This window comes from Symsagittifera roscoffensis, chromosome 2 (assembly GCF_963678635.1).
Source record: "Symsagittifera roscoffensis chromosome 2, txSymRosc1.1, whole genome shotgun sequence".
NCBI classification, from domain to species: Eukaryota; Metazoa; Xenacoelomorpha; order Acoela; family Convolutidae; genus Symsagittifera; species Symsagittifera roscoffensis.
This window is the reverse complement of record NC_087063.1, coordinates 16,852,820-16,877,469: the sequence shown is the minus strand read 5'-3', so window position 1 is coordinate 16,877,469 and position 24,650 is coordinate 16,852,820. Positions and strand designations below refer to the sequence as shown.

Genomic DNA, 24,650 nt, shown 5'->3' with positions numbered 1-24,650 from the left:
GGAGAGTTTTCGGTTGATCCATCTGATATGGATCAAAGTTTCACTGTCTAATATAAAGTAACTGTACGCACTGTTCAGACCCTGTGTTTAACGGCGTTCGCGTATTCTGTGTATGTTAAAACCTAAGTATGGTGAAGATCTTATTTTTTAGACTGGGGGGGTATTTTGGTAGTGGCCTTTAAGTTGTAACGAGGGTTTTAGTCTCATGTCGCAAGTGAACCGATTTGGCTCCGACCGTTCGAGGTAGAAAAACACAAGAGATAGTGTCCCTGACTCTTGAGCCAATGGTTATAGGGCCTATTTTTCTTTAACCTCACATGTGACTTAAGTAGGGGACGGTATAACCATTTTTTCAGGCCTTTGATCGTTTTGTAAAGTGAATTTTCATCGGTTCCAATATTCATAGCTGCCAAAGAAAATCAGTCGCTTAAGTCCCAAAATTTATCTTATTGATTTCTGATTGGTTAAATTTTGAGCCAACGAAGTTATTGATTGATTATATACTGTTCAAGCAGCATAAACTCCAGCTGCAGAATAGTGACCGCCGCAGCCGCGCCAACGTGTTGCAAGCTTGCCACGAAAGGGTAGGACTCTTTACGAAATTTAGAGCCGGTTATTGCCGCGAAGCTTGGACGAGCGCATTGCGAGCCTACCGGCGACCTTAAGTTGAGACTCGGCTAATTTGGTCTTTAGACCAATTGAAAAGATTTGGGACTTATGCCACTGCTTGTTTATTTTAGAACTTTTGGGACTGATTTTTCATTTTGGAACCTATGAATACGCACCGTTCTGTAAATACTGTAAAAAATTTTAATACTGATGATGCCCAAAATGTGCGAAAACGTTTGAATTAACATTTTAAAATTCTGATAGTCCTCCATATAGGTGAATGCAAGTCGCAACTGATTACGCGCGTCGATTACAGGAGCCGAGAGCTCACACTTAAATGTTAGTCTGACATTAGGCATGTCAGCTTGATTCGAATTTTATTTTTTCGAATTAGACCCCATGCCCATACAGAATGACTAAATATGTTATTTTAACCCTGGAAATAATTTGAAGGTGAGAAAATCGGCATAAAGTTTTGTACACGTGTTGAAGAACGAAATATCTCCAAAAACGAAATTTTCAAAAAATCGTTTTGATAATTATGTAGTATTCGTAGATACTCATAAACTTTAATATTAGTAATTTTGATCGTAAAAACCTTTTTAACTTTAAGCAATTTGACTTTTAGATGTATATACCTGATGATGCTAGCTATAGGGAAAACGTTCGATTTTAAATTAAAAATTTTATTGACTTATCACTATTTTAAACATTTAATGCTAATCATTTTGTTATTTTTTTACTACATATGTACGTTTGTACATACCTGGCGATGCTACTTAAAGCCAAAACGTTTTTTTTTAAACTAATTTAGATTAATTATAAATGTTTAAAAGCGCGGAAAGTTATGAATATTTCCTCAATGTTATAACTTTTTTTTCAGACTTAGGTATGAAGCTTTATTGCAAAGTTTTGTCGCCACAATCAGCAGAAGTGGAGCTGGAAGTAAACAGTGAATGTGCAGTCATTGATCTGATAGTTTTGATGAAAGAAAAGTTGCCTTGGTTGCCATCAGACTTCAAAATTTTGCACAAAGGGAAAACTATAAAAAGTATGTTTTTCTGGTCATATCATTTTGCTTTGTCGTAAATAATAACAAAGTACGTTGCTTTTTCAGCCGAAGATAGACTGTCGGATACAAAGATATCAGATGGCGATAAGTTAGTGCTAATGATTCCCAAGGAATCTGGTTTACTTAACCAGGAGAAAATCTACCCTCTTGAAAACGATCCTGAGAAGCTACTTTATGCTAATTTGCGAGCAATTTGTCAGAAACATTTAACCGAGCCTGCTGTCAACGAATTTCTTCGTCAGTTTCATCAGGTTAATATTTTTTCAACTCTGGAAGTTGATTACATCAGTTTTGTTCCACTAACTTTGCCTGTAGCGTAGGAGCTGTGCAAAAATGTACCTAACTATCCTCAAAAATTCAGCGAAATGAGTTCTTTGTGAAATAACTAATTGTATAAGAAACAAATGAATTTTCGAAGGATGCAATTCACTGCCTTCAGGTTGTAAGAATTTTTTTCGTAATGAGTTGTTAATTTCATTGAAGCAATGATCGAAGAGTAATTTTTTGAGAAAGCAGTTTTCCAGATACTTCAAACCCTAACTAGATTTCTCTATGCACATGCGAGAGAAAGAATCGGACCATTGAGTTTCCCGAAGCTTGAGTTAGAGAATATTTAATGTGACATTCGACCAGAATGCTGCCAAAAATGGTTCCCCGAAACGAGTTTTGTTTTGAGTGGTTCGACTGCAATGCATCTTCACACTTCCCTTTTGGCAGATTCCCAGTTCACTGAACTAGGAAAATGACCTTTCACTTGGACAGAGTTTCCTCTACTGGATCGTAGGTCCTCTTAACGTCCGCAAGGAACTCCCGGTTGCCATCGGACTACAGAATCCAACTTCTGGATTGCGAAAGACGATCCTTCGAGAGGTTCTGGGAGATCGAGGATGTTCAAGAGATTCAGGAGTCCCAATGCACTTCGCAGGAATTACAGTGTAATAACCAGTAAAATGCCATAACATCTGAATATCCAGAGGGCAGACCAATAGTCAACAAGGCAAAACGCAATGCTTCTTCCATGATACTACAAATGAATGGATCCAGACATCAGTCCCTCCTCGCGAAGAGCCCTGAGCGAGTTCTCTTGCAACAAACAGAAGCTTTCCAGGAGTCTAGCGGCTCGGATTGAGTGTCTGGATTTTTTCGAAGATATGATCCAGACTGGTCATCTGGAAGAGGTACCCGAGCAGGACACCTTCCTCCTAGCCGGAAAGTTCTACGTGATGCCACATCAAGCAGTTTGGAAGGAAGACTCTTCAACGACGAGGTGTCACTTAGGCACTGACATCAAACTGGCTGAGTCTGAACGACTGCATCATGACCGGTCCTAAAGAACAACAGGACCTCTTCGAGATCTTATACGACTGCATTTCTTCAGGATTGCCTTGAATGGGGTTATCACGAAAATTTATCGTCACCTCATCTTGGATCCCACGGATCGCTATCTTAGTCAGCTATTCTGGAGGTCCACTCCTGTGGACCCTCTGAAGAAGTGGAGACTCATCCTCGCCATCTATGGGTAGTCTCCAGCAAGTTCCATGCAATCCGTGCACTTCGAATCACTGCTGATGTTGCACCATTAGTGTTCACGAAGACTTCTCTTCGGGAGCCCTTTTATATTAGGACTTCCTCGGAGGAGCCAGCACTGTTAGAGATACATTTCGTCTACCAAAGGAAGTTACCAGTACACTAGCATTTGCAGGAATGTAGATTGCTAGTAGTCTAGCTCGGGAAGACTTGTCATGATGAAGATCCCTGCAAGTCTCGAGAGAGCTAAGAGATCCCGGTATACGACATTGACCAGGCACTAAAGACGTTAGGTCATGTATGGTATCTCAAGAGCGACAGGTGCAGGTTCCAGTTTTTGACGATTTAAAGCTCCACGGGATGCTCGAAGCTTCAAGGGGGTTCCGTTGGCTTCTAGCAGGATTACTGAGCCAAAACTGCTAGAAGCAAATTGTACTCAGGATTCTTGAGTTGATGTAATTTTGACGTCTCCGAGCACCTCGAAAGGCTCATTTCAGGTACCTCCGAAAAGTACCAATGGGGTTCCCATGCGGCTCTGATTGATCGGGAGGCTGGGAAACGAGGTCTTTTTCAGGTGCCCGGAGCGACACCAACATCGGCATGAATCCTACCTTCTAAACTGTAAAACGTTGATGTCTATAAAAGACCTCCGGATGACCCCGGGAAAAAAACATCAGGCACCTACAAAGACTTACGATCGAGTTCACATGCGTGCCCGGCTGTTCTGGTAAATTTGAAACGAGGTCTAACCACGAAGTGACACCAACGTTGGCAAGTTTCCCATCAGTGATTCTAAGCCAACGTTAGACAAGACTTGAAAAACGCCAGCCCAGATTTCCTGTCCCAGTACAGACTAAAGATTTCAATCGAGGACTTTCCAAGACAATGGCAAGTTTTGCTACTCTAAAATCGACGATTGAACATTTCGGAAGATGATTGGGTATCAGTTCCACTACTGGATGTGTACACTGAAACCGTAGATGAGCTCCAGTGACGCGATGTAAATCCCAGTGACGCTCCCAGTGCAACTACTTATCTGGTGTGATGCGTCGGAAATTGCCTACGGGGCTTGCGCCTTTGCCCGGGAATCTTCAGGCAATGCCGATGCTAGGTGTACTCTAGTTGCTGCTATGTCACGACTGTGAGAAAAAAATCGAATCCATCCCAAGACTTGAACTTTGTGCCGTGGACATCGAATCCAAAGCTTTTAGACCATACAAATCAACATTAGTACATATGCCTGGGGCTTCTAATAAAAATATACTCTGGGAGTTATGAAATTTGTCGAGTTGCAAAGATCGAATTAGCTGAAAAAATTCGATTTAGAGCAATTGCGGAACCAAGAAGACTACCTACTTTTTTTCGTTAAATTGGGCGTAATATATACCGTCGGCTTTCTATCCACTTCACAAACATTTGTTGCTTGGCATAGTGGTGCCTCTCATTCAAAGACTTCCTGGTTTTGCGTTTCCGTTGTGGACGAGTGGGCAAGACAGCAACGATTCTCAGCGTCATTAGAGTAAGGGATGTCAATGAGGGCGGCTGTGATTAATCTGCAAGTTATGTTGTTATGCAAGTTATATTTAAATGACAAATATTTGAGAAAACATATCCAAATTGCCAGAACAAATCAAATGCCTGTTTAGACCATGCAGTTTTTTCCTCATGTCACACTTAGTTATCGCGAAGCATTCTTTGTACCTCAAGGGTCCATACTAGGATCTCTAATTATTGTGCTTATCAATTTTTTCCTCCTGAATGTGAAAAAGCGGATAGTTATGTTTGCTATTGTTATCAATAAGTTTTTAAATAATCAGAATGGAAACATGGAGAAGTACCTAGAAGAGAAAAATAGCGTGGAAACGTGGTTAAGCGGAAATAAATTTATGCTGTGGAGAAAGGCTGTAAAAGTGGGCTTCGTAAAGTAAAACTGATCCTGATGAAGAACACTTAGAAACACAAGTTGTTATAATGGAGTGTCGTTTGCTTGCGTGGTGTGAGAAGAGCACTAAACGAACGCTCAGTAAAATACAGAATTAAGCATAATCGTCAAATGCTTATTGAATAACCAACTAAAAATAGAAAAAGGGTATCTCAGAAAAAGTTCTAAAGAAAAATGAATCTTCGAAAGCAATGAAAGTTTTGTTTGAAAGACCTAAGCACTCGCTTTACTTGCTCAAAATTTACAAAAAGTTTTCTTAAAATGTTTAAATCACGGAGATTGTGAGCCCTTGATCAATTATCTGAATGAGTTAGTTTCCATCGATTGTGATATCTCCTGAATAAAGCTGTCAACTTTCAGAAGTGAGTTTAGAAAATTAGTATCACGGTAAATTTCAGTGTTTTCGTCAATTTAAGAGATTGGTAAAGCCCTAACATAACCGGAGAGTGGGTAGATCAATACTTAGTGTTTCACTTGTCTTTGTATAATTCGCTTTGATTTTGTATTTTTCTCAAAACATTGCTTTCAATGACATCAACATATTGTGCAGAGAGGTCATTCGATTGTAAATTATCAATCTGGACGCTTGGGACTATTTTCAGGTGTAACAGGCTTTAAAGGATTTTCAATGGAATTTCTTGGAAGTTTCTTAGTTCATCAAGGCAAGAAAATTGATCGATCGAAGGCGGATTACAGTCATTAAAAACTGTACAGCGTTTATAGAATGCTTTCACATGAATCATTCAATTTTGGGGCAACTTGCTTAGATATTCACAATGAGGGTAGCCTTGTCCTTTCATTGAATTACGAGCCCTAACTACGTTATTACTCTAAGTTTTACCCAGAATAGTGTTGTAATAATCGAGTTTTGAAGACAGATGTTCTCGCTTTCAAAGAAGCCAGAACCCAGTTGGACGTAATATATCACGTTGTGACTGAAAGTTTCATTTAAGCTTTCACTTCGTTTAGGGCCTTCATGAGGTTCATACAGCCCTATATAGCCCACTTATTTGGTTTACAGATAGACTGTTTTTTCATCGAACAAAAATGCCATCTTTATTCCAGTTCGATCAAATTTTTTGATCATTCCGAATCATTTGCATAGAATATTTCTAGTGGCTAAGGTCTTCAGTAGTTTTATGGTTCTTGCATGCTCTTTATCAGGCTTTTTTTTCTGTTCTGTAATTCACAATTCGCCTTCTGAAGCGAATAGTCACTGTTTTTTTAGTATTTAATTTTCAAGTTGGTAATTTGCGTGCTTTTGATTTATCGTGAACCGACACGTTGGGTCCTATATATATATATTTTTACCTGTATCAATAAATTTACCCCTTTTTTTAATTGTAGCTTTTAGTTGTTTCGTTCATTGAAAGTCCTTGAATTTGTACGTTGTCGCGCCTTTTGGAGCTTTTTAGTAACAATAGCTTGTTTGTTTGTTTTTGTATACCTCGGTCATATATTTAGCATAATTTCTTTTTTCATTCCAGCTACTGCTTAATGAAACTTTTCTGCATTGATTGTTTCAGCTGCAGCTTGGATTTCTGTAATATATCATCAGTTTTTTCACAAGAAATTAGTACCCCACGTTCCCTCTGTTTTCGGACTTGGCATTAGCAGTTTTTGGTGTTTGATCTCTTTAACGTAAAGGTGGTTAATTGTTACCGTAGAATTAGTAGTTCTCTTTTGGGCTTCTAGATCTGTTCCACCAATTGTATCATTGGTTTTAGTGTTTGAATCTGTCATTTGACTTCTCGGAAACTATTTGAGAATTTCATCGCAACCGTTCGCTTGTTTTCAAACTGATTTGTTAAAGGCATTTCGTTTTGGCGTTCATTTTGTAAGGCGTTCAATTTGAGATGGTTAGATCGTGTATTCGATCCTCTGTCATTGCAATGCTAGTTTGCGAAGACGAGCTTTTACTTGACCTCTAGTCTCAGGTCTGCCACAGCTTGATTGATATCGACTGCAATAGTGGTAGCACGTGAGAGCTCTAGGCGCAAAAAATTGGTCTTGAGTCGTAAAAAAGAGTCCTAAAAATTTCAGTTTGAGTCATAAAAAAAGTCTTGAGTAGCAGAAATTTCTGTTTGGAATGCTGGTAACCGTTAGAAACGGATTTCATAGACAGGCCTGATGGCCTAACATTTATCCTCAGAGTAACGGAGAAACCGCATTTATTTTTTGCGGCACTTTATTTGTTAGCGAAAAGATTTGCTTTGTTTCTAGTTATACAAAGAATCAATCAACTCACTCAGCCCAGACGACATCGAAAGAATATGCTCCTATCAGTTAATGGAAGATTGAACTTAGTTAACATATTTATTTGAAATTATATTGGGTGCTTTTGTTAGATGTGTGCTGCGGCTTAGACCAGAATAGTTTGTTTTAAAAATCAGTTTCGTTTAATGTAGACATATTTGTGCAACACAGGTAGTTATAAGTTCATGGATGCTTTTTTGGAAAGAAAAAATACTTTGAGAATGTGGCTTGTTTGCTTGAACTTTACTTAGTACTCAATAGTAAATGCTCGTAAATGCTATAATAATTTGGTCTATTCCATTTCAGGTTGAAAATGAATGGTCTTCAGCTTGAAGTAAAGCAGAAGGTGGCTATTTGCTATTTTTGTCTCCATGAAGTTCTATCGAAGATACCGTATTTTTCAATTGAAAATTCTGTTGTTCCTGTGAAATTTCTGGATGAAGTTACCTCTAAATCTTCGGACATAGGTAGTGAAAACTGTAATTTGTGCTATGGAATTTTGAAAATTCTTCAATCAACAGTTGAAGGGATAATGAATCGGGTGGGGCAATTTACTGAGGACAATTTCTTTATCACCGTGCATGTTCCAGACGTTGTCTATCTCAATTTCTTTCTCCTTGGAGCCTTGTTAAACTGGGAAGCGAAGAGCGGCGGTGGCGACGGGCTACAACCTGATAACAAGGCTTTACCTGTCTTTTCAATTGACACAAAGTTGATAAACATCAAAGAAGTGTTTCGGAACATGTTGTGTAACCGCCTGAATGAATATTGCGATCAGAGGTTGAATGAACAACAGAAACATGGGAGTCAAGATAGAACAGAAATGGTTCGCCCAAATTTGAGATTTACATGCAATACCCCATTACCCTGTTGTGTTAATGTAGTGATTTTACCTCCAAACCAGAACTTGTTTACTGAACTTTTAGCCGAAAAAGCTGTGCAACCCAGAAGTAAGAAAATGAAGTTTTCCTATATTGAAAATGGAAATGATATGGGCAGAAATAATTTCATTCATGCAGTAAATTGTGCTCTAGAGAGTTTAGAACAGCAGTCTAGATACGAGGACAAACTTGGCAGCTTATTGACCAAGAATTTTGACCGAGTACAGTTCCAAATTTCGGTGTCCGTGCCTCAAGTATTTATCGGAGGAAGGTTAGCGAAGTTGTTTATTTTGAGTTTGAATATATTTGTGACCGTTGTCAACTAGCTGCAAAAATTGGAATTGTCTATTTGGCCAGATTTAGATCTAAAGCATTCCATTAATTTTGTCAATAGTTTGTCTGGTCAAAGGGTTAGAACTTAGAAGACGGGCGAGTAGTTGTTTTCTCAGAAACGCGGTTTTCCTTGTGCATGAAAATCTATAAAAGTGTTTCGGATAAACAAAAGTCGCCGGTCGTTGCGTAGGTGAAACAGAAATTTCTGACCGCTATTATTGCTGCAAGAATTTATTTAAGTCGAGATAAATTCCGTAAATGATGGGGTTCTCTAGGTAACTTAATTGATTAAAACAAGAGAGAAGCGGTCACTTGCAATGGATGAAAAATTGCGATCTTGTCAACGCCCCCCTGTTCCCAAGGAAAAAGTTCCCATAAAAGACCAAGTCGATGGACCTCTTTCTACATTTTCCATAAAGGACCAATTCAACGATTAACCAAGCATATACAAATTTTGTACCTTGTAACGATTTCCCCTCTTTTGCTCAAGATGAGGGCGATAGTTACCAACATCTAAACAAATATCAAAAAGCATCACTGAGTTACAAACTTAACAGAATTTTATAGTTCAGAAATTTCTCTTGCAATGCAATCGAGGTGAAATTAAATTTAGTCTTACTGAAAATATATGGCAATTATAACTCCCGTTTGATGTGGAAAACAAAAAAATGGTCAATTTCTTAAATCAATTGTTGAACGAAAATGCGAACAGCAAAGTTTTCAAAGCGACAATTGGAAAATTGTTAGCCTAAGATAGCCAATATGTGGAAATTCGGTCAGTAGAACTTCGGTACGACCCTCTTATAACAGTCAGGGTTGTAAAATTATCGATATAGATATTATCGGAGTCATTCGATAGATTATCGTTTTGTCATACTTTTTAAAGATAGATATATCGATATATCGAAAATTATCGCTCGAAAAAAAACTGCAGCTGAACTTTTTAATTCACAATTTTTGAAAATGAAGTAACATTCCAAAATGATTTATTAGAAAACAGGAACAGCTGACTCTCAAGGTTCACAGGTGTTGTTCGTTTTCGGTAGTCTACTACTAAATAAACAAACACTGTCTGATGCAGTAAAGTTCACTAACCTATTATTCGATTTCCACAACTGGAAGCGAAATATTTCAGTTAAATTGCTAGATTTCGGTAAAATTTGACTATAAAAGTTATCGGAACGATAATTTTTTTCAATCGATAATTATCTCGATAATTTTTTTTCGAACGATAGATTTTATCGATATATCTTATCGGCGATTATCGGATTCACAATAATCTTTTTTACACCCCTGATAACAGTCCATAAATGAAGCAAAAAATATTTTACTAATTTTGAAATTTATTCTCGCTTCAGTTTTTCTGGCCTTTTTCTCTTGGCATATACCTTTTCAAGCGAGCGCAGCCTGCGTAATATTAGGAGGACAATTTATCTTTCGTGCCGCAGATTTGATTGCGCAGAATTACTGTGCATTTGAGCGTCGTCTGAATAAAGCAAAGCATCGAAAAAAAATTTTGCGTGAAATACATTATGCATTTCGTTTACACAGATGTGTATGAAGTACGGAAATGGCTATTGTTAATTCAAGTGGTATGTGAGCTTTAGTTTGATTATCTGTACCATCTAGCAATGTTTCGAAAGAAAGGTTTTTCCATCAAAGTTGAATAATTTTGCCATCAAAGTAAACGAAAAATTTTGATACGTCGCGAAGGTCAACTTTATTCGAAAAGTGAGAAATTCTCTAAGTTTTTCAATACATCTGTTTTTCAAGACTTTCTTCAAATACAGATGAAGTATAACCGTTTTTCGAGTGTCTCTCATTTTCTTTTGTAAGTTTTAAGCAACTAAGTGATTGTGTGGTTTTTTGTATAGGAAAAGTCTCGAAGTTATTCATTATTCATGCTCAATTTTGGTGGCTTGACTTCTGACTCGAGAAAAGTCACTCTCAGCAAGAAAAAACGTGGAAATGCCGCAAACATTCGCTCGGCGTGCCATCATTTGCAGCTTTTTTAGGGCAGCTTTTTAAGCTGTTTTCAACCAGTGATGTCCAGTTAAAAAACTAACCGATTTTTTAACCATTAACCAATTAAAATGTTTTTAACCAAATCGGTTCAACCAATTTTATTTTCAAACATTGATAAAACAAATTATAAATACTTTCTATTTTATAGTAAATGATGCAAGCTTTAAAAGTATTCGGAACGCGAATTTTGGAGGATGTTATCAAATTAGGATCGACAGTACAATCTCTCACACCACCACCCCCCCCCCTTTAATGCCTTAATGGCCAACCATAGAATGCCCTTCCCAAGTATCTATTAAATCTGAAAATTGATTGTATAAAATATGCATTTCATGAAATCGTGCAAATAAAATTGGTTTCTTTATTCTTGTTGGCAAGATAGCAATACTGTATACTGGTATTTGCATAGATTAGTCTTTCAATTCAATTTTTTTCAGTAAAACGCTCAATTTTGAATGAATCTAGGCTATTTTCAAAGCTAGTTCATGAAATATCCATATTCTCTCCTCCCCCCCCCCCCCCCCCCCCCTAAATTGATTGGGACCTCAAATTGTTTTAATTTGCCAAAATTGCTAATTATCAATCGATGAAACATGACTGAGTGATGGGTGGCGTTGAAAAAAATAACGATTCCTTGACCTTGCTTAGATTCGAAACTTAAATACTTAAACCTGATTACTTAAAGTATAGCCCAGTTTTGATTGGTTAAAAAGATTTTATTTAACCAATTGGTTATTGGTTAAATCAGTTTAACAAACCATTTTTTAAACCAATTGGTTAAACCAATTGTTAAACAAATTATTATATTCGACATCACTGTTTTCAATTAATTATTAGAGATGTATAATTTTATTCATTAATTATTTACACCAGCATATTTTCATACTATCAGTCTATTTTTCACACCCTAAGGTCTGGTGTTCGAGTCCCGGCCGGACCTCATTTTTTCAGCATTTCCGCAATTGAAAATTTTTTCGAAAGTGAACTTTGATTTGATGGTTTTTCGTTTATCTGCTCAAGTTTTGTCGGCTTAGTTGCCACATCACGGATTTTGTTTTTTTTCTGGTAGCAGTTTTTTGTAGTTTCAGGAGGGAATTGAAAATTTTATTTTTACATATTTAATTGTTTGGTTTTCGGCTCATTTTGTCTGCTCAAAGATTATGGGTTTTGAATTCTCCTCGTGAGTTTTGATCCATTGCTATTTTTGTAACCCAAGGGTCTGTCTTTTTTGCCTTGAATGAAATTCCATCGAGACATGCGAAAATTTAAGTTAGGCCTAGTTTGTTTCTATATTTCTCTTTTATTTTGTCGACATGTTTTTTATGTTTGTGTTTTGTCACAAGGGGCGCGAAGCTCTTCTCTGCCTCTGTGTCAGACATTGATGCTCTGAGCCAAAAATTAAAAAGATTTTTCACCCGTAATCTGTTTTCGCAATGATATGAGGGTTCTAAAATTTAGCCAATTTGGGTTAATTAATGCGCGCTTTTACCAGTTTTCTTTAAGGCGGAACTTAAGTGGCCCAGAAAACATTTGAAATTGAGTTGAGGTAATGCAAATGTTCAAATAACTCGTAACTAGTTGGTAAAAATATGACCGTGAACTAGGCATTTCGCGTGGGAGCACGTAGCGAAAAAAGGGACTTTTTCAAAATGTAATTTATGAAATTTACCAGTAACTGAAAACTTAAGATACCTTCTGGGCCAGTAAAAACATTCTAGGCTCTACCATGCTACGATTAGTCGTGTTATTGTTTAATTTTGATTTCCTTTCTTACTATTTCTGTATTTTCATGCATTCTTTCTCATGTATTAATTCTGAATTTTCAAAAAACTATCTGCCTAAAAATAATGACAGTAGTAATGAAGTTTCCCTCATTTGCAGTAGGGTTGTGAATAGTTAAAGATCCGTTTTTTTTACTATTACTGTATTTTCATGCATTCTTTCTCATGTATTAATTCTGAATTTTCAAAAACTATCTGCCTAAAAATAATGACAGTAGTAATGAAGTTTCCCTCATTTGCAGTAGGGTTGGGAATAGTTAAAGATCCGTTGTTTTACTATTACTGTATTTTCATGCATTCTTTCTCATGTATTAATTCTGAATTTTCAAAAACTATCTGCCTAAAAATAATGACAGTAGTAATGAAGTTTCTCTCATTTGCAGTAGGGTTGGGAATAGTTAAAGATCCGTTGTTTTACTATTACTGTATTTTCATGCATTCTTTCTCATGTATTAATTCTGAATTTTCAAAAAACTATCTGCCTAAAAATAATGACAGTAGTAATGAAGTTTCCCTCATTTGCAGTAGGGTTGGGAATAGTTAAAGATCCGTTGTTTTACTATTTCTGTATTTTCATGCATTCTTTCTCATGTATTAATTCTGAATTTTCAAAAAACTATCTGCCGAAAAATAATGACAGTAGTAATGAAGTTTCCCTCATTTGCAGTAGGGTTGGGAATAGTTAAAGATCCGTTGTTTTACTATTTCTGTATTTTCATGCATTCTTTCTCATGTATTAATTCTGAATTTTCAAAAAACTATCTGCCTAAAAATAATGACAGTAGTAATGAAGTTTCCCTCATTTGCAGTAGGGTTGTGAATAGTTAAAGATCCGTTTTTTTTACTATTACTGTATTTTCATGCATTCTTTCTCATGTATTAATTCTGAATTTTCAAAAACTATCTGCCTAAAAATAATGACAGTAGTAATGAAGTTTCCCTCATTTGCAGTAGGGTTGGGAATAGTTAAAGATCCGTTGTTTTACTAATACTGTATTTTCATGCATTCTTTCTCATGTATTAATTCTGAATTTTCAAAAACTATCTGCCTAAAAATAATGACAGTAGTAATGAAGTTTCCCTCATTTGCAGTAGGGTTGGGAATAGTTAAAGATCCGTTGTTTTACTATTTCTGTATTTTCATGCATTCTTTCTCATGTATTAATTCTGAATTTTCAAAAAACTATCTGCCTAAAAATAATGACAGTAGTAATGAAGTTTTCCTCATTTGCAGTAGGGTTGGGAATAGTTAAAGATCCGTTGTTTTACTATTTCTGTATTTTCATGCATTCTTTCTCATGTATTAATTCTGAATTTTCAAAAAACTATCTGCCTAAAAATAATGACAGTAGTAATGAAGTTTCCCTCATTTGCAGTAGGGTTGTGAATAGTTAAAGATCCGTTTTTTTTACTATTACTGTATTTTCATGCATTCTTTCTCATGTATTAATTCTGAATTTTCAAAAACTATCTGCCTAAAAATAATGACAGTAGTAATGAAGTTTCCCTCATTTGCAGTAGGGTTGGGAATAGTTAAAGATCCGTTGTTTTACTATTACTGTATTTTCATGCATTCTTTCTCATGTATTAATTCTGAATTTTCAAAAACTATCTGCCTAAAAATAATGACAGTAGTAATGAAGTTTCCCTCATTTGCAGTAGGGTTGGGAATAGTTAAAGATCCGTTGTTTTACTATTACTGTATTTTCATGCATTCTTTCTCATGTATTAATTCTGAATTTTCAAAAAACTATCTGCCTAAAAATAATGACAGTAGTAATGAAGTTTCCCTCATTTGCAGTAGGGTTGGGAATAGTTAAAGATCCGTTGTTTTACTATTTCTGTATTTTCATGCATTCTTTCTCATGTATTAATTCTGAATTTTCAAAAAACTATCTGCCGAAAAATAATGACAGTAGTAATGAAGTTTCCCTCATTTGCAGTAGGGTTGGGAATAGTTAAAGATCCGTTGTTTTACTATTTCTGTATTTTCATGCATTCTTTCTCATGTATTAATTCTGAATTTTCAAAAAACTATCTGCCTAAAAATAATGACAGTAGTAATGAAGTTTCCCTCATTTGCAGTAGGGTTGTGAATAGTTAAAGATCCGTTTTTTTTACTATTACTGTATTTTCATGCATTCTTTCTCATGTATTAATTCTGAATTTTCAAAAACTATCTGCCTAAAAATAATGACAGTAGTAATGAAGTTTCCCTCATTTGCAGTAGGGTTGGGAATAGTTAAAGATCCGTTGTTTTACTAATACTGTATTTTCATGCATTCTTTCTCATGTATTAATTCTGAATTTTCAAAAACTATCTGCCTAAAAATAATGACAGTAGTAATGAAGTTTCCCTCATTTGCAGTAGGGTTGGGAATAGTTAAAGATCCGTTGTTTTACTATTTCTGTATTTTCATGCATTCTTTCTCATGTATTAATTCTGAATTTTCAAAAAACTATCTGCCTAAAAATAATGACAGTAGTAATGAAGTTTTCCTCATTTGCAGTAGGGTTGGGAATAGTTAAAGATCCGTTGTTTTACTATTTCTGTATTTTCATGCATTCTTTCTCATGTATTAATTCTGAATTTTCTAAAAACTATCTGCCTAAAAATAATGACAGTAGTAATGAAGTTTCCCTCATTTGCAGTAGGGTTGTGAATAGTTAAAGATCCGTTTTTTTTTTTACTTTTACTGTATTTTCATGCATTCTTTCTCATGTATTAATTCTGAATTTTCAAAAACTATCTGCCTAAAAATAATGACAGTAGTAATGAAGTTTCCCTCATTTGCAGTAGGGTTGGGAATAGTTAAAGATCCGTTGTTTTACTATTACTGTATTTTCATGCATTCTTTCTCATGTATTAATTCTGAATTTTCAAAAACTATCTGCCTAAAAATAATGACAGTAGTAATGAAGTTTCCCTCATTTGCAGTAGGGTTGGGAATAGTTAAAGATCCGTTGTTTTACTATTACTGTATTTTCATGCATTCTTTCTCATGTATTAATTCTGAATTTTCAAAAACTATCTTCCTTAAAATAATGACAGTAGTAATGAAGTTTCCCTCATTTGCAGTAGGGTTGGGAATAGTTAAAGAGATCCGTTTTTTATGCTGAGCTATCTAGAATTTTATCTTTGTTATAGTTTATCAAAATATGAATATATCAGCATTGTTTTTGCAGGTACTTGAAGTTCAGCCGCACCCTGAGTCAAACGCCATGGTTCATTGGAGGAAGGAGGAAGGGGACCTCTTCAATAGAGGAACTAATAACAGAGCCTATGAAGCTCTTTTTCAAGTGTGATAGCGCCATGTTCAGATCTTCAGGCCGCGAGGACATAGATGTGAAAATGCTGGGTAACGGACGACCTTTTGCAGTTGAACTTATTACCCCTTGTGTAACAAAGGTTACTAGCGATGAGCTTAAGACCATTCAGGAAGAGATTAACTCAACATCAAAGCCGGATGTAAAGGTTTCTCATTTGCATGTTGTGAAAAAGGAAAACTTGGACGTACTTCGTAATGGGGAAACGGAGAAAACGAAAGAGTATTTAGCTATTTTGTTTTCAAAGGGAGAAAAATTTTCTCCAAATGAAGTTGAAAAACTGAAGATTATCAGTCCTTTGGAAATTAATCAGAAAACGCCGCTACGTGTATTGCATCGAAGGTCGTTGCTCGACCGGAAAAGGCGGATTTTGTGGGCTACGCCTGAAGGGGTTGAATTAAAATGTGAACAAGAAGGTATTTCACATTATTTGACGTTGAGGATTCTAACTGAAGCGGGAACGTATGTTAAGGAATGGGTCCATGGGGATTTGGGAAGAACTAGCCCTTCGGTCTGTGATATTTTGGGAAGGACCAATGTCGATATTGTTCAATTGGATGTTGCAAATGTTCACTTGACATGGCCTATTGAAGACAAGAATTCATGAAAAGTATTCCTTTTTTGAGTTCAATCTGATTTGTGTAGTTATTCAATGACTTAATGAATTCTTAAAGATCGACAACTTACTTTTGTTCTAAAAATATTTATTTTGTTCTTTAGCTCAGAGTTTAAACAAAAAATCGAAACAAAACATTGTGTTTGATTAAGTTAGTCTATTCAAGCATTTGATAAATACCATTTGTTTTTAAAGTGGCTCAATGTTTTTGGCTTACTTAGGTTTTGATAAAATCAGGTTAACCCATTGATATTTTGATTCTTAATCTTTCCAGAGTAGTTGAGAAAACAATGGATTATAAGTAATAATGAGTATAGCGTGAATGTCACAGCATGATTCGTCTAATTAAATTCTTATCTCATTCTTGGCAACAGCTACCTTCATTTGTCATGATAACTTGTTTTTCAGGGTGCAAATGTCTGGAAATTTTTGGAACAGTTCCCATTTTCGACAATGGTTGTTCGACAAAGAAGAAATGCTACTTGGCCGACAAGCAGATTTGCAGAGGCTTACATGCGAAGAGTACCAAAAAGTACACATATTTTTTGGCCAGTTGATTCAAGCGATAGGCGAAGAGTTGAAAGTGCGCCAACAGGTGATAGCGACTGCGATTATTTATTTCAAACGATTTTATTCCAGATACTCTTTAAAGGACATTGACCCTATTTTACTGTGTCCAACTTCAGTTTTCTTGGCTTCAAAAGTCGAAGAAGTGGGCGCCTCGCCGAATAGCAGATTGATAGAAAAATGTACAGCAGCTATCAAGTCAAATATGTTCAAGTACGTGTTCCAGTTTGACGAATATCCTTACAAAGTTAACGATATACATGACTGTGAGTTCCTTCTTATGGAGGTTATGGATTGCTGTCTAATAGTATTCCAACCCTACCGGCCTCTAACTCAGTTTTGCGAGGATATTGGTGATCAAAACAACGAATTGCTAAAAGCTTCCTGGCTAGTCGTAAATGATGTTATGCGATCAGATTTGATTCTCACCCAACCGCCTTTTATGATAGCATTAGCGGCATTGCTCATAGCTTGTTGCACTTACCGAAAGCAAAGTTGCTCGACTGGTTTTTCGCATTCAAATTTGTCAAGTATGGATGCAACGGGTGGTTTGGGTTCGTTGTCGGCGGAGCATAAAGCGTGGTTTGCAGACTGCACGGTTGATTTCGAGCAGTTGGCGATTCTAGTTAACGACATCGTGAGTTTCTTTGATCTCTGGACCAGTTTTGAAGGCGGCGAAATCGAAGAGATGAAAAATATTTTGAAGAAGTATTCATTCGTTAGAAGCATGCGACAACATGGTCAACACGGAAGATGAAAAGAAATTCGTTCGCGTTTCATCTTTGCGGGTGTGAAAATTTGTTCAAATCTTAGTTTTTGATGCCAAGAAGAAACAGGCGAACTTTCACACGTTTTGAATGGCGCCTTCAAACGTGGGAAATGATTTCGCGCGAAATTGCAGATTCAAGGACGCAACTTATAGACTGTTCGAATAGGTCTGCTATCTTTTGGTGTCAACATTTTTGCAGAAGAATTCTAAAGTCTAAGTGTAGTTTGATGGTATAATTGTTGACTTAGTTGTAGACTTTGAAGCGATTTTCAATAATCGATGTCTGTTTTAGTGATTAGTTTTAATTGTTTTAAGATCAGAGCGAGGCAGCAAATAGTCTGTAGTGCCTAATTACGTAAATTACTTGGTGGGTAAACTTGTCAAATTTGATAGTAAGGTCGATCGATATCATTTTGTAACAATAGCTAGCTAGTATCATTCAAATTTCAACAGCGTAACTCTTATACTGCTACCATTTATATTTTGAACCAATTTGAACTGTTTAGAAAATACGTTGAGCTAAAATATACCATTGAGTTTTCACTTTGAGTAAAGCCAACGTTGTTTTATTTTTTGGCTCTAGTTCACATCCTATCGTGTTACCAAATTAATTCACTTCATGTCAATTTCAGTTTTAATGACTTGTGTAACTGAGTAATTCTGCTGCTCAAGCAACAGAAGCAATGTGACAATTTTCACAATAATAGTGCTTTTAAAACACTTACAGGCAAAAATTGCCTTTTTCATCTACTTCACAGTTTCACAAGGTACAAATTACTACCAAAATGATGGAGCAAACGAGTGAACCGTTTTACCATGTACTGGACACGGCATGCTCGACAGCTTTCTCGGCCTCGTTGGACAGACTTTCGGACGGAAACGGAGCGGACTGCTCTTTTTATGGATCGGAACACGAGGCGACAACTCTCTCGCCACAGTCGCCGCAACTCGGTCGATCAGTTCCGATGCTCTCTTCTCCCGAGGATGGGAAGGAGATAATTTTAGGCGGCAAAATTGCAGGAAATGTGAAAACTGAGGACATTGCAGAACAAGGTGACAAGCCTAATAATAAACACAGTTCACAGTCATCGGTTTATTACGCGCAGATCATCTATGAAGAGTACGAAAAGATGAAAAAAGATACACCGACGGAGAATAACGGGACCTGCAGGCGAGTTCCGTTGATGATAAACCCAGTACCCAGCAGCAAGTCGAAGAAACATAGCTCATCTAACACGTCCGGAGGTAGCAATACATCTGTGCATACATCAGGCAGTAACTCTAGTCTACGAGTGTTCAAAAGAGCGAGTAGTGGGCAAGGCGGAACTGGGCATTACTCGGACACAATGGAAAGTGGAAGCGGAGGCGGGATCCATAGTTCACCACCGAACTCAGGCGGTAGCAGCGCGGACCAGTATGAAATCCAGAGTGGCCTGAATTTACCCCCTCAAGCTATTAAAACGCTTCCTGCGCCTCATCACAGACCGTCCAAATCACATACGACAACGTTCGGAGGACATCATTCCATTGGGGGGTTCCACCAGCACCAGCATTCGTCTCAATTTCACCCTGATTTCGGAACTCTTTCTTCCAGACCAGTTCTACCGCCGCCTCCGCCCCCACCCGTCCCGCCTATTTCACATATACCCTCTGCCTCAGTTGTCGTGGAAAATACTTCGCATGTCTCAAGTTTTCCTCATCACCCAAGAACACAGTCGTTCACTTTAAAGGACAGACCGCTACCTCAGAGGCCGGATACGTCGACAATGCAAGCACTTGGCTTCCATGGCAACCAGACTGCTTACATTCCGCGATCAGTGACCCCGGAACCATCGAGGAGACGCACGAAGAAACCTCCGCAAGCTCAGAGCGCGTACAATGTCGACAACAATGCTGCTAGACACTTCAAAACACTGCCTAATAACAGAAAAGTGAACCGGGATAATTGCATGAATATTAACTGGAACCCGGATTCTAATTTTTCGACTCCAGCTAGAGGTAAAAGGAAACACTCGGTTCCAAACGAGAAGATATTGCAATTGGAAAATGATAAAAATGTGGATGATGTTTTCGAAGATGAGGTAAATCCGGGCAACAATGCGAACAGGGTAAGTCGGCAGCAGCCGCAAACGCCTTCAAAACTGTCTTCAACTTTCTCAACTATTAAAAGACTTCTCAAGAGGGACAAGACTCCATCTAGAGGTGATGCAATCTCGAGGCATAACAAAAGTGCGTCACAGTCGCCGGCAATGCACCGCGGTGAAATGACGTTGTCGGTATTCCGCAACTCGAATAATAATTTCGAGTCTGATGATTTGGGATCGAGCATTGATGAATTAGCTTATGATATCCAGTCGCTTCCTTTGGTAAGTATTCTTTTTGTTTTTGTATTTTTGGCCATCGAAGATAGAAATTTATATTTGTGTTATTTTTCACAGGTCAATTGATGTATCATAATTGAAGACTTTTCAGTCGTGGTCCGGATTGCTATAAGAAACGTTTTTTGCGGTATTCATAAGGAAAAGGGTCAAACCACTTTTTAGCGATTACTCAATTTCTATGGTTTCAATTTTTTATACCTGATATATGTGGACTGATATATCTGGTGGTGCTGCTATCGCAGCAACGAGTTCTTGTTGTTCCAGCCATTTGAAAAATGTGGAGGAACTTTCTTTTTGGGTGTGTTTTAGTTTTTTTCGACGCAAAATCAGGTGCCCCAAATATTCATCGAAATGGGTCGAGTTATATATCGTTTTGAAGCACTTTCAGTTGTGATTCGAACGACATTAAAAATTTAAATTTTTTTTGCTTTGTCTCGAGAAAAACCGGGTTGAAATTTTTGATTTCCGGTCTAGTTTCCGGCTAATAAGGTGAGCGTTCAGGCTTACATTAGCTTATTTACGTTTAATTTAAGCCGTGAAAAGTTAGTTTAACTCGAGTAAAATTAATTTCGAATTTTTTAAGCGACATTATTGGAATTAAATCATCAACAATTTTCTGCAAATTTTTAATGATTTTTTTTTTCATTTTTCTACAAAAACTGTTTTCAGTTGCCCTGTTTGACTCTGATTGTCAAATATGCTTAATTTTTTTTGTTCAGATCTTTTTATCACACCACACAGAAAAAACAACTAACTTGAAAAAAATGTGTTTTGTTAAGACTATGGTGGGAACGTTTTGGCTATTTGCACAGTAAGCGGCTAATCTTGTTGTTCCGATCATTTGAAAAATGAGAAGAAACTTTATATTCGGATGTGATTTTTTTTTGTTTTCCACGCAAAATCAGCTACCACAGATTTTTCAGCTACCACTGGTTTGAAATATTTCGCTTTTTGTCTTAATTCGAGCGAATAAAGCGCACGAGAAGGTTTACAATAGCTAATTTTGAGGGCTTAAAAAATTTTCAAAAGATTTTTAAGTCATTTCTACAAAAAAAAATGTTTTGTGTATTCTTCTAAAAAAAATGTTTTGTGTATTCTTCTATGAATGTCGAATATGCATAATCTCTAGTTTTTCGCTCAGCTCCTTTTATCACACCACGCCGAAAAAAACGAAACTAATTTGAAAAAACTTCCTTGTATTTTTAAGACTGGTCTGAGCATTCTGTGCTACTTGCACAGTAAGCGGCTATCTTGTTTTCAATGGATTTTGCTTTCTTAACTATAGTATGCGTCTGTAGATGTGTAGCTTAAGTATGGGGCTATTCTCTTGACATTATACCGAATATACAAAATTTCTTAATCAATCTAAGTTCTTGAAGAAACTGTTCTAAACTGACTGAATTTCACGTTTATTTCTCTTGATGTTTTGAGTACTGAGATTTAATTGGCTGGTTTTGTTTCGCTTTGAGTATTGATTAAATTTAATTATGGTCAGCGATAATTTGTCCGTACTCGACATGATTTAACGAGTACTTTGATCAAATTTGGCGTGCGAGCAACTAACGGATGAAATGTGTTTAGGAGCAGACCAAAGCAAAAGGGTTGAGCAAATTGACCACCGCTTCAGAAAATAGTTCTAACAGTGAACTTGCCGCAACTAAAGGTGAGCTCCAATGTATCTGAATTCAAACAGATTTCCCTTTTGAACACTAAGCCTGCATTTACTTTTGCTATTGATGACGTCCGTCCGACGAATGATATATGATCTTACAAATTTTATCTGATTTGCTTTTGTAATTATTCGGTAAAAGTTCGAAAGTACAGGTGAAATCATCGATTTTGATACTCAGATTGAAGGCATCGGATGTTTTGCATCTCTTGGGATCCTAACCCGAGAAAAGTTTGACAGTCATTAATGGTAGCAGTGACAGTTGTTTGACATTTACTTGATTTTTACTATCATATCTGTTCCATAATTGGAGAAGAATCAATTCCAAAACTCGAATAATTATCAAGGTGGTTTTGAACTATTTTGGATGAATTTTAACCTAATTTAAGCAGTTTTTTGTGGTTTTAGCTCGTAATTTGCGCGATTCAACCAAGCCTCTTTACATCAGCACGACACAGCATTCAACCGGTGGCACTCTCAACCGCACGCAATCTTTAGTCGAGATGTCTTCCGAATGCGGAACCCAACCTCGAACCTCGAAGAACATTCCACGAAGACCCGTTCGCATCATTTCGTTCCTGTCTCAAGCCAGTGATTCTCAAACGTCTCCCGATGAGTTGTCATCATATGCGTCATCTTTAAGTAGCTCTAACGCAACCACACCTGTTCAATATGTGAATACCTTGTTCGGATCTCCTACCGATACATCGCATGAAATAATAGATTTTCTATCCAATCAGAACTCTTACGTATTGAACTCTTTTCTATCGAACTACAATCCTTACCTGGTGAGCGACATGGGCGACTTCAAACCTCTTCTTGAGTTCTCCACTCAAAGTCAAGTTTCGACTAGACTCTGTGCAATGTTTCTGTTCGATATACTGTCGCAGATTTCGCATAAATTTTACGAACCAACATTGTCTGGAATCGGACCCCACATGTTTTACGTCTTCTGTCCTTTCAAGTCTTACAGTTCATCTAATTCTCTGCAGCTATCACGACCAAGGCTTATTCTAAGATGGGACGCGCCTTTGCCTAATTCTAAGAAATATCTCGTAAAACCGGAACCCTCTAAAGTTGCAGAACTTCTCGCGATTATTGTTTATGTCAGTAGCTTCCGATCTATCAGCACTTCGCTTCCGTCTATCGTTCAACATGTTAAATCTTCGGTCCTCGTCGACAACTTCTTCAAAGTTTTAATCTCTAATGAAAGTTTTTTCACATGCTCCACGCCTACTTTAGTGCAATGTTTCATCAGCTGCTATCTGGGCTGGCTCCCAGCTACATTTTCAAATATGTTTGTAGATTGCTCCAAAGCAATTCCTAGTTGCAATTTTAACCCCAACAGTTTAGAAGGTGCCAATCATCTTAATAGCAATTATAACTCTAGTACTAACCCAATTATTAATAGCAGTAGTGCTGCTAGCAGTGCAGAAAAAATTGTGCAACAAATTATGGGTGGACAAGCGCCGTCCAATCAGAATCAGTATCTGACAATCTCAACGGCGCAGCTGTGGATCAGACTAGAGAAGGCGAAGTTATCCAACCAGATATTCGCAAAGCTTTTTAGCCAATCGTTGAGCTCTCCCGCTACTCCGACAACTACGCCGACGCCCAATGGTGACAGCGGGTTTGAGTTTATGCTAGATGAGCTGCATGACAAATCAAGCATATTATGCACGTGCAATGAGTGCGATATCAGCTCTGCTGTTAAAATGTGGATGGCTTCTTCTGAAAAGAAAAACTCGCACATGCTTTAAATTTGTTAAATTAGATCAAATCGTGTATTTTTAACCTTTGCAAACTAGTGATTAAATGTCTCTGAAAATTGTAAAATTTGAAAAAGAGAAACAGTGGATTGGAAACACCAGAAATTAACTGCAGTTAAAGTTCACCTTGAAAAAGAGCCAGGTTGAGTTCGAGGCTATGAATAGTTTTTGATTTTTTATTTTTTGCATGGGAACTTCTTTTCCTCACCTAAAATTGGTCAAACATGATCGGCGAAACATAATAAATTTCAATTTTTAACATGAGAGTAGAGTGTCTATTTTTTTGTTGAATATTTAGAGTCTATGAACGTAGTTCAGTCTCTTATAAAAGTCCTGATAATTTTTTTTGTTTGTTTTCGTTTGTTTTTTTCAGGAAAAACCTTGGAAGTTGTTAAGGCACAAATTAACTTTTTCGCGGTTTGACTTTGATTTTTTCTTAAGTTCGGTCAGTTCCTTTAATAAAAGGAAGGCAAATTGCACTACCGAACTGCGAAAGTCTAAAATTCATGAAAAGCGTAATCTAGTTTCCAAAACTTAATTTTCAGATTTCCCCGCGAAATAAAGAATTTACTATTGATCTAGTTGGCTCTTTTTCCTTTTCCCCCCACCTGCAAAATTTTACAAATGAAAAATTTGTTCACATTATTTGATTGTTATGAAAATTGGCATACGGACTAATAAGGCCATGGCAAACATGTTTGGTCTTCATAATTAACCTTGTAAAACCACTCGTTACACCATCAAATTGATGCTCGTGTGAGGTGGGGGGGGGGGAAGGAAAAAGAGCCATCTAGTTTTCTCAAATTGGGTTAATTCTATCAAAAAGTGTAAAAAAAAAATTGTTCTAGAAATTCAAAAATCTTGGAGTTTTTATTTTTTCTTTGAAATTTGATAATTTTTTCAAAAAGAAGTATTTTTTAGTCACTTGTGTTAACTGGCTCTTTTCCAAATTTTTGTTGGCAATGTTTTGTTAAGCTATTTACCTAGAAAGGGTGTAGAATAAGTAATTCTACTTAAAACTATATAGCCGGAAAATACTTTACCGATAGATTGAATTAATATAATCGTTCGACATCAAATTTATAGAAATTTAGGGGAGTTTCCAGTTCATAGAAATCTCTCCTAG

At 36.8% G+C, this 24,650-nt stretch overlaps 3 protein-coding genes and 1 long non-coding RNA gene across 5 annotated transcripts; all 4 read left to right on the top strand.

Moving 5' to 3' along the window:
• The first annotated feature begins 1,484 nt into the window (after positions 1-1,484).
• LOC134839011 (uncharacterized) lies at positions 1,485-7,632 on the top strand. Its single transcript, XR_010162364.1, has 3 exons — positions 1,485-1,660; positions 1,727-1,932; positions 7,374-7,632. It is a non-coding gene; the product is annotated as an uncharacterized LOC134839011 (long non-coding RNA).
• Positions 7,633-7,716: 84 nt separating this feature from the next.
• LOC134839010 (tRNA pseudouridine synthase Pus10-like) lies at positions 7,717-16,439 on the top strand. Of its 2 annotated transcripts, none has more exons than XM_063854391.1 (2): positions 7,717-8,558; positions 15,613-16,439. In XM_063854391.1, exons 1-2 carry the CDS (start codon positions 7,720-7,722, stop codon positions 16,358-16,360), a joined length of 1,587 nt encoding a protein of 528 aa, XP_063710461.1. In that variant the 5' UTR covers positions 7,717-7,719; the 3' UTR covers positions 16,361-16,439. The 2 variants fall into 2 exon arrangements, with proteins under 2 accessions (XP_063710461.1, XP_063710462.1); XM_063854392.1 differs by having other exon boundaries at positions 8,127-8,232.
• Positions 16,440-16,769: 330 nt separating this feature from the next.
• LOC134839337 (cyclin-C-like) lies at positions 16,770-18,207 on the top strand. Its single transcript, XM_063854849.1, has one exon. It carries the CDS (start codon positions 16,785-16,787, stop codon positions 17,691-17,693), a length of 909 nt encoding a protein of 302 aa, XP_063710919.1. The 5' UTR covers positions 16,770-16,784; the 3' UTR covers positions 17,694-18,207.
• Positions 18,208-18,369: 162 nt separating this feature from the next.
• Positions 18,370-23,611, top strand: LOC134839336 (uncharacterized). The gene is made up of 3 exons (XM_063854848.1): positions 18,370-20,071; positions 21,668-21,749; positions 22,164-23,611. Exons 1-3 carry the CDS (start codon positions 18,491-18,493, stop codon positions 23,513-23,515), a joined length of 3,015 nt encoding a protein of 1,004 aa, XP_063710918.1. The 5' UTR covers positions 18,370-18,490; the 3' UTR covers positions 23,516-23,611.
• Positions 23,612-24,650: the final 1,039 nt, after the last annotated feature.